This window comes from Ambystoma mexicanum, chromosome 1p (assembly GCF_040938575.1).
Source record: "Ambystoma mexicanum isolate Mex_15411 chromosome 1p, UKY_AmexF1_1, whole genome shotgun sequence".
NCBI classification, from domain to species: Eukaryota; Metazoa; Chordata; class Amphibia; order Caudata; family Ambystomatidae; genus Ambystoma; species Ambystoma mexicanum.
This window is the reverse complement of record NC_090921.1, coordinates 1342357295-1342367029: the sequence shown is the minus strand read 5'-3', so window position 1 is coordinate 1342367029 and position 9735 is coordinate 1342357295. Positions and strand designations below refer to the sequence as shown.

General features: G+C 44.1%; 1 protein-coding gene across 2 annotated transcripts in view; it reads right to left on the bottom strand.

Moving 5' to 3' along the window:
• Positions 1-312: 312 nt before the first annotated feature.
• The window catches only part of MPV17L (MPV17 mitochondrial inner membrane protein like), a 388825-nt gene continuing 379402 nt past the window's right edge, over positions 313-9735 (bottom strand). For both annotated transcript variants that reach the window (XM_069607017.1, XM_069607018.1), the window contains one exon: positions 313-2614. In XM_069607017.1, coding sequence (XP_069463118.1) covers positions 2411-2614 — 204 coding nt within the window. In that variant the 3' untranslated portion in view covers positions 313-2410. The remainder of the gene's footprint in view (positions 2615-9735) is intronic.

Below are 9735 nucleotides of genomic sequence, written 5' to 3'. Positions count from 1 at the left end.
CAATTAATCGTGGACCTCTTGTTGCTGGTATAGCTATGTTACGGATAGATCAATGCTGTATGACATCAATAATGTGCTCGCAGGTCATTCATTGGCTGTGATGGTTATGTAGTAGAGGGACACTGTATGACATTGATCATTCACTCCTGGACTTTTGATTGCTGGTGATAGATAAGCGATACATCAATCATACACTCTTAGACCTTTTGAGGGTATGGGTATGTAGTAGAGGGGCACTGTAGGAAACTAACTCACACTCCTGGGCATTGTACTGCTGTTGAGGTTGGTACAATAAAGTGGGAACACATTACATTCAACTTTCAATTAAGCCTATTTTATTGTTGGGGAGACCATAGTCAGAAATTGTATGAACTCAACCGTTTGCCTTTCTGCACATTTCATTGTTGGTAATGGTGACATCATAGAGAGACACTGAATAACATACACCTTAAAAAGCATGAACGTTTTTTGACGGTGAAATCTTACATGGACTGGCCGTTTGTAGATCTATTGTTGGTGGTAGTGGCATGAATAGACACTATATGGCACCAAAGATGAACCATTGGACCTTTTATTGCTGGAGATAATAATAACAGTGAATTACTCTGTACCACAACAACCTTCCAGTTCTGGGCCCTTTGTTAACAGTGTTGTGAAAGAGGGAGCAAATGGGCCTAGCCACTTTATGGGCAGACACAATTGGATCACGTTGTTTTATGGCCAGAGCCAATCGGACCTATCCACTGAGGCGTAGACAAAGTAGGGCGTGAGCAGGCAAGGACCACCCAAAATCTGGAAATGCCCACTGAGCAGCACTGCTGTGTAGGCATTTACAGATGCTAATGTCACTGCGGTGGGCCCAACTACATTGACTTCAGACCCCACTTGCTAGATAATCCTGGCTACGCCTCTGCCTATGCATGCCATGGGTAGACCCAGCTAAACCTATATGTTTCATGGCTGAACCAAGTCCGATCTAGGTGCGCCATACATTAATACATTTTACACCTATCTGTTTAATGTATCTATCTGACCAGTCCCAATCAGACCACTCCTTGGAATAGCAGAGCCAGCCTCCCAGCCAAAACCTAGTTGGACCTATTGCTGCAAGGTCAGACCCAATAAATACTAGTCCAGCTCATGCCAAGCATCAATGAGACATAATTTATCTTTTGTAACACACTAATTATGGGAAACCAGTCTCTAAGCGTGGGACCGGGATTCAAACCTGTGTTGCTCTACATTGTCCTGCTTCCAAGATGAACGCATTGCCCATCAGCTGTTCTCCCGGTCCTTAGGGACATAGTCCCTTTACGGCTTCATTGACCCTCGTTTCCATGTCCAGACCCAGCAAGAACATTCATCTATGGGCTCATGCAGTAGTGAAAGATGTCAGAAGGGTCAGAGCTGATGCTTCGCTGGGACCAAGAAAAATACATTAATTGGCACAATTATATTGATGTTCATGATAGAGAGGCAGCAAAGTCCAGCAGAATATTCTGGAGCTTCAGATATCATGGTGAGGAGACATATCCATGGAACTCCATTTACCAGGAAATCAAAATACCTTCCAGGACCCAATTCCTGATTTATTAAAACATAATCAGATGTAGGGGAACTGCATGTTATTTTTTGCAGTGGAATTATTTTCAACAGCTTACTTATAATTGTTCTGTTATAGGTTCTAAGCGCGGGATCGGGATTCGAACCTGCGTTGTGCTGCCTTGTCTTGCTTCAAAGACAAACTTGTTGCCCCCGAGCTATCCCCCTCACTAACTTATGAGTTGGGACACAGTAGCCTTTACAATCAGAATTGTACATTGACAGTTGCCACGGTAAACAGACACAAATCAGTCATGCACACAAGGTGCACATGATAAATGATACAAGTCATTAGCGCTTGGTAGGTGGGTGACTGGGATGGAGGGATGAGATGTGAAGTCACAGCAGCTCTTGATGGGTGGGTGGGATGCAGGAATGAGATGTGAAGTTACAGCAGCTCTTGATGAGTTGGTGGAATGTAGGGATGAGATGTGAAGTCACAGCAGCTCTTGATGGGTGGGTGGGATGCAGGAATGAGATGTGAAGTCACAGCAGCTCTTGATGGGTGGGTGGGATATAGGGATGAGATGTGAAGTCACAGCAGCTCTTGATGGGTGGGTGGGATATAGGGATGAGATGTGAAGTCACAGCAGCTCTTGATGGGTGGGTGGGATATAGGGATGAGATGTGAAGTTACAGCAGCTCTTGGTGGGTGGGTGGGATATAGGGATGAGATGTAAACATTGGGCGTCCACTCTGAAGTTAGCAGCAATCCAGACATTTTAAAACATGTTCACATAATAATGGCCCCGCCGCGGTTTCATTCCATGTCGGTACATTCAGTATAGAGGAATGAAGCGAGCTCTGGTTATTTTTTTGACACTTTCCCTTCTTCCTGACCCAGGTCAGAGGACGGTTTGTGGAGGACATTGGGCAGAGCCTGTAGCAGCCGCGCGGTGACTTGGTCTATGTCCCGGTTGCGGACGTAGCACAGAAACGTGGTCCACAGGAAGGCACAGACCCCAATGTAGGCGGTTCTGATGAAAGGTGGCACCAGGCTGAAGTTCACAGTCTGAGAGCGGAAAAAGGATACATCGAAACAAGTATTATTGTTTTGCTGAGGCACACGCATTTTGCACAAGAAACAGTACTTTTTGTGGTGTGGGTCAACTCTTTTGTGAGGGAGAGATAATCCCATTACTCAATTGAATTAGGAAACACAGCTACATGTATACACAGCATCATGTATTCACAGCAGCCCCAACAGGAGAAAAAGCTAAAAGGACATAGGTTGTTTCTGACATGCTGCCCCATCCTAGGTCACCATTTTATATAAACCGTCCCCTTTGCTGTGATCTTAATTTAAGGGAGTGGGCCTTCATGCTCTTTTTTTTAAACATTAAAGTAAATCATGAGTGGTATCTTGGACAATAGCAATAAGGAGCCACTTTAGAATAAACCGTTGGCACTGCAGCTAATGTTACAAATTAACAATTACAGATTGGTGACTGGAAGTCTGACATTTTTCAGCTACGGCTACATCTTTTTTTTCAAGTTAACATATATCATTGTATTGCACAGCAGACAACCCAACTGAAAGTAAATCTTCTATCCAACTCTTCTCTGTTGGAGCACGCTTATGTGCACATGCATGTAGCGATATGAGAGCATGCACGCAGAAGTGTGTCAGCACGTGCACAGCGGTGTGGGAGGGTGCACAGCAATGTGTGCATGGATTTATGTGGGAGCATACACGTGGAGGGGTGCGTACATGCATACTAAAGTGTTTGCATACGTAAAGGGGCGGGCACATGCATAGGTGTCTTCTACACACACATACATGTGTTACTGCAATGGTGTGTGAGTGTGAAAACGGGTGTGTGGGAGGGGGCATGCAGAGAGGTGTGAGAATGTGTGCAGGTGTGAATGGCAATGGCCAATGATTAGGAATAAGTGCCATCAAGAAGAATTTGCAACATTGACCAGCATGCAAGGGATCAGCAGTAATGATCGCAGGACAGAGATTAGCAACATGGCCCTTTGGGGATTTACACACAATGACCATTACTAAGGAGCAGGTTGAGGATTTACGATAATGATCACCTGCCAGTGGATTAGCAATAATAACTTCATGCGGGATTACTTACATGTCAGAAGGGCACTGTATTGGCTTGTGCAGAGAACCCATCCTGACCTCACCGTTCCCCTCGTGTATAGCCAGACTCTCCCCTCATAAGCATATCCCCAACCTCCATCAATGGCCATACATGCCCATTCCCATAATCCAGCAAACCAAATATCTCCACAAACACATGGCCACACTCCACCCTCCCTAAGAAACCACAACCAAAGCTCCATTATCCATCCTCCTCATCCTCTTAACGGCATATCCCCAACCTCTAACAACCCTCACATGCAAATGTCCTCAATACATTGACCCGACTACCCCACAGACATACCCCTGCACCTCAAGAACTACCTGACAGGCAGGTCCCAAACTGCCATGCAGACATAGCACCACTTTCTAACCACACCCCAACTGGCACATAACCTTACCATACACATGCATCACCAATCCACCGCTTACAGATACATTTCTACACTCCAACCAGCGCCCTGTACACCCAGATACAGTACTAACTTGCAACCATACTCTGTCCCACCCCACCCACCACAGGCACAAGGGAGGAGACTACATTTCAAAGGAAAGGAGAAAAAGAAAAAGAAAAAGAAGAGTCCTGGTAAATAACTTGTCCATTTTGGAGGCATAAAATCCGAGTTCTAATTCCAGCTAATCCATCTGACCAAAAACACATGATCTTGGCAAACCACTTGATTTAATTGTCCTTCAGTTTGCTTATCTGCTTAACAAGTGAATGCTTAGAAATTAAGTTCAACACCCGTATAACGAGCTTTCACAAACCGAAATGACTCACCAAGAGGATAGAAGTGTGTTTTGGTAGATAGCTTGCAGACTGTGGAATAAGAAGATATAGGTAGTAATCCTGGTTTCTCAAGCTTGACCAAAAGTGTTTGATCGTGGGCATATCTCTATGGCTCTCTGTATTCCACTTTGCTTACCTTCAAAATGTGAGAGTTATTAGAAATACGCTGAATTATTAGCTGCATTAAATTAAAATAGTAGAGAGAAGAGGAACGGGGCAGATGCAGCTTTCCAGCAAAGATGCATACGTTAGAACCATCAAATAAATGCTCTAATCCAGGATTATTCATTTGACCAAAACCGAACACTGGTCTGAAGCACAAGGTTACACCAAAAGTGACTGGCGAGGATAACTATGCTCTAGTGGTGAAATCATAGACGTTGGAACCAGAGGGACGAGGTGATACCCATGGGCATTATTTCAGTGTAGCAATTGCTCCCGTGTCGGTTGCCGCTTGCAAACATTGAGCACTGGTTTGCAAATCCCTGATTATCGAGCTGTAAAGTCATCGTGCTTTTAGCTTTTGGTAGTTTTAATAGCTGAGTGTTGGCGCTCATTATCACTCACTGGTTTTTAAGATGCAATGGTCTCCGGTTTCCAACAAATACTGTGGAAAAAACATAGACTGACCTGTAATTGAGATGTCACTGAGAAGTTAAGGGTTGTGCGTTTTCTATTCCACAATCCTCATTTTGGTGATACAATCCCACTGATATTTAACCCTACTTGTCCAAAAGGGTGCGATCTAGCCAAATATATTTTCCCTTAGAACTATGGGAACGCTTAGAAATGACCAAAAATGATTGCAAGAATAAAGTGCTATATTATATCAAATATAGAGAAAGGCATGAGGAGGAATTGAAGATTTAGTGAGGTGTCAATTTGCTATCTTTGGAACTAGAAGATACTTATCTCAATCAGGGCTTCCCTTCCTGTGGTTTCATCCAAGGCACTTTATCTTCCCGTTCTTCAGTTCCCTTATCTTGTTTTTTATTTGTGTGTCTTATCTTATGTTATCTTATGTTTTACCATTGAAATATTCAAACGACCTCAGTGCACACTACTGGGCAGCCATACACCGCTCAATATTTTCAAATGTTCAATGTGTTGAGTAGAGATAGCCTTCCTTTCTCGTCTGTCGTTATCTATGGGTAAGGACAGTCGTATGCAGTGGGAAGCCAGTCCTTAAAACCTGTGTTAACACGGTTGTCAGTGATATGTTAATTTGATGTGTGAAACCCATGGTTATGTTGAAATATGAATATATTTATGTAATCTCTTCTGTGGCAACTCCCTTTGAGGTGAAAGTTACAATGTCCTGCTCCAGCGACGAAGGTAGAGCACACAAGAGGAGCCACCCAGGCATGGGTCAGATTATTCAGAAAGCTCTGGGGGCTTGTTTGGGGGGGACCCCGCCAACTGGACAATATGGAGGATTTGTTAAAATTCACACAAGGTATGGAGGAGCTTAGAGGGACATAAGGGAGAATGAAAAGGGGAAGAAAGACAGCCTGCAAGGCACGAGATGCCATGACCCTTGTGGGCACGCCACAAAAGAGGGAAAAGAAAAAGGCAGTAAGGTCTAAGAGGAAGGTTAATAGGTGGCGAGATACATCCTCAGAGGATTGTGAGGAAGATGATGAGTGGCACGAACAATCCTCGGGTGAGAAAGTAGAAATAGTGTCATCGTCGAGTGAGGAAAGTGCTTCTAAGGAAAAGAAAACCACAATCTCAGAGGAAGACAACAGGGAAGATTTTGACCAGGATGAGTTAATACACCCACGCTGTGTGGAGTGGGAACCACCGTCAAAAATAGCTGCATACTTGAAGAAGCGTCTGAGAACACCACTAGCAAACGAGGCAAGGAACAAATTGGGGGCAGAATGCCCGAGGCCCCACTTCCTAGAGGGAATAGCAGAGGCTCCGGAGATAGACGATACACAATGGTTACGTTCATGAGCAAATAAGCTAGGACATCAAAAAAGGCCTAGACAGGTGCTGGCGGTCCTGCTAGGACAAGATGCTAGATTTTGTGGGGCCACTCACCAAGATTCTACAAATGGGGGCAGAGGCCAAAAGAAAGAATGAAGTTATTGACCCCACGATACTGACAAGATGGGCGCAGAGGGCAATTTGCCTGCTAGGAAACACCAACAGTGTGCTCCTGACAGAGAGACGCAAATCAGTACTCGTTAAAATAGACCCCAAACGCAGTGAACTAGCAACATCCGAAGCTGCAGCAGTGGCGAAAGGAAAACTTATCAGTGATTCCTTTATAAAGTTTGCAAATTCATATGCAGCCATTATTTTTATTTTATTTTATATTGTTTTGTAACACACCAGTAACTCTATAAGCATCAGGGCATGGATCACAAACACTCAATACACAAAAAACAGAAGGGGAACTTTGTGTTAAGTTATTCAAATAGATGAGTTTTCAGACCCTTTTGAAAAAGCAAAAGGTTGCTTTCTAAGCGCAATTCTAGTGGAATGGAGTTCCATGCCACAAAGGCTGTATGTCTTATATCTCTTACCAATTCTCTTCACAATAACATTTTGATGGCATGGTACTCACAAGTCTTCCTTGTTCTTGACTTCCGAGATAGATGAAAATAGAGGAGCGTCCCCCCAGTCGTCCAGAGGCCAGAAAACTGTATGGAATTAAACCCAGATGGTATGTTAGAAGAAGGTGATGAATGATCTAGTTCAAACGTAATCCAATTGGGCAGGATAATGTGAAGATGTAAGTGAATCCAAGTGGCAGGAATCCAAAATGCGCGGATCGACCCTTCGGTAGCTGTAAGGTAATTGAGATACTGGGTAATACCAGTCCAGTGCCTCAGCGGCTCAAGCGTGAGAAGTGGCAGCAAAAGGAAAAATAAAAAGGCAAACAACACGGAAGGCACAGGTCCAGATGGTGACAGAAAAATTAGAAAAAAAAATATATAAGGTAGGAATAGACAGAATTGCCGTAGACAGGAGGAAAGGGAGCCACAGGAGAACGGCAAAGGCAGGAAGAGAGCGGTAAGTATTAGGCTGAAATGGTAAGTAAAAAAGGAAAGGAATACCATGGAAGGACGGCGAAGGGAGGAGTAAGGAGCTGGCAGGAGTGCCGCGAAATACAAGACGGCCGCGGAGACGGCAAAGGGAGGAGGAGGTAAGCCACAAAGGTACGGTGAAGAAAGGAAGGAAGACAGAATGGGCGGTCTAGTAAAAAGATAGCAAAAAGGGAGCCAGAAGTAAGGAAGAGGCTAGGAAGAAAGCAACAGAGCAGATGGTAGGACAGAAGGAAACGGTAAAGAAAGTGGGGAAAGTTCTGATCTCTAGAATACAAAAAGAAGTAGATTTCCAAGCGGGCTGCAAACGCGAAGGAGAGCCGGAGCAATGCTAAGTCGGGAAAGACGGAGTAGCAACACAACTACCTGTCTTTCCCCACGGCAATATATAGAAGTGAAGGAAGTCGTGATTCTACTCCTCCATCTTGGATGAAAGACTAGACTGGTAACAGTAGTTGATGGAAATGGAACTGAGTAACCGCCATCTTGGATTCCATTGAGCATAACGAGGATGGTGAATCTTCCATTTTTGCCAGAAGGATCTGGGGATACTTCTGATAGTATGTCCCCCCCCCGGAAGACCCGAGTTTCCAGGGATGGAATCTATGGAATTTACGCACCAATGATGGCACATGTAGTGCGGAAGGAGGTTCCCAGGTTCGATCGGAAGGTCCATGACCTTTCCAATCGATAAGATACTGTAAGGATCCTCGGTGGTATCTGGAGTCAGCGATGGCTGCGACTTCGTATTCAGGACCGTCGGGAGTGTCCATAGGTGGGGGTGTTACTGTCACTTGCCTTTGAAACCTGTCGGGTATATGCATTTTCAATTGGGACACATGAAATACGTTATGGATTCGGGACCAAGATGGAGGTAATTGTATCCGGTATGCCACATCTCAGATAGCCTTAAGAACTTGAAAAGGGCCAAAGTATTTAGGAGATAGTTTGGAAGGTATCAATATCTTGGGAAGGTATTTGGAGAAGAGCCATACGAGATCTCCTTTATGACATGTAGGTTCTTGTGATCTTTTCTTGTCCGATAGCAGCTTGGTTGTTTGTCTGGTCTCTTTCAGAGTCTTAAGGGCTAGACTGTGCCCTGCTTGGAGGCCAGACACCAGAGTATCCACTGCAGGAGAATGACAGGTTTAGGTGCTGCTGTAGGAAATACTGAAGGATGGAATCTATAGGAACAACAAAAAGGAGTCATCTTTATGGCAGAATGCAGAGAATTATTGAAGGCGAACTCATCATATGGGAGTAGGGTGCTCCAGTTGTCTTGAGCCGCTGAGATGAAACACCTGAGATATTGCTCCAATGATTGATTAAGTCTTTCAGTCTGCCCATTAGATTGCGGATGATAACCTGAAGTAAGGTCTCATTGGATTCCTAAGGAATGGCATAGATTCTTCCAGAAAGAATCTCCTCCTCTGTCAGAAAGAATACTTTTGGGTAACCCATGTAGATGAAAAATGATTTGTAAAAAGCAAGAAGCCATTTGAGCTGCAGTTGGAAGTTTCGTCATGGGAATAAAGTGTGCCATTTTTGTCAACGAGTTGATGGTTACCATGATGGTGGTGTTTAGATTTGGAGGAGGAAGTTCTACGATAAGGTCGCTAGAAATCTTTACCCAAGGATGATTGGGTAACGTGGGTTGTACGAGCTTTCCAACAGGTAGCTTTCTTGGTGTCTTTTCTTGGAAACATACTGTATAGGATGAACCATAGTCTTTGACGTCTCTTAGTAGTGATGGCCACCAAAAATGACGCCTGATCAATTCATAAGTGTTAGCTATACCATGGTGATCGGCAACCTTGTGGTCATGGCACATGTATAGTACCTGTTTTCTGAGAGACATAGAAGGTACATATCATTTTGCATCATGGTAAAACAATCCTCGTTCTTCCTTGAGTTGATATTTTTGAATGTCTGTATTGTCTATTCCTTGCCTTTGCCTCTTGACATCCTTAAGAAAAGTGGAGATGATAAAAACAAATGTGGCCTGTGGCAAGATTTTTTCTGATATTTGTGCTTCCTCTTGCTGGAGACTGCGCATCGGCCAGTTGATTATATGTTCCGGGAATATGGGTGAGAACAAAGTCGTAAGAGGAAAAGAAGTAAGCCCATTGGGCTTGACGACTATTCTGACACTCAAAATTCTGTAGTACCTTCAAATTTCTGTGATCCGTTCT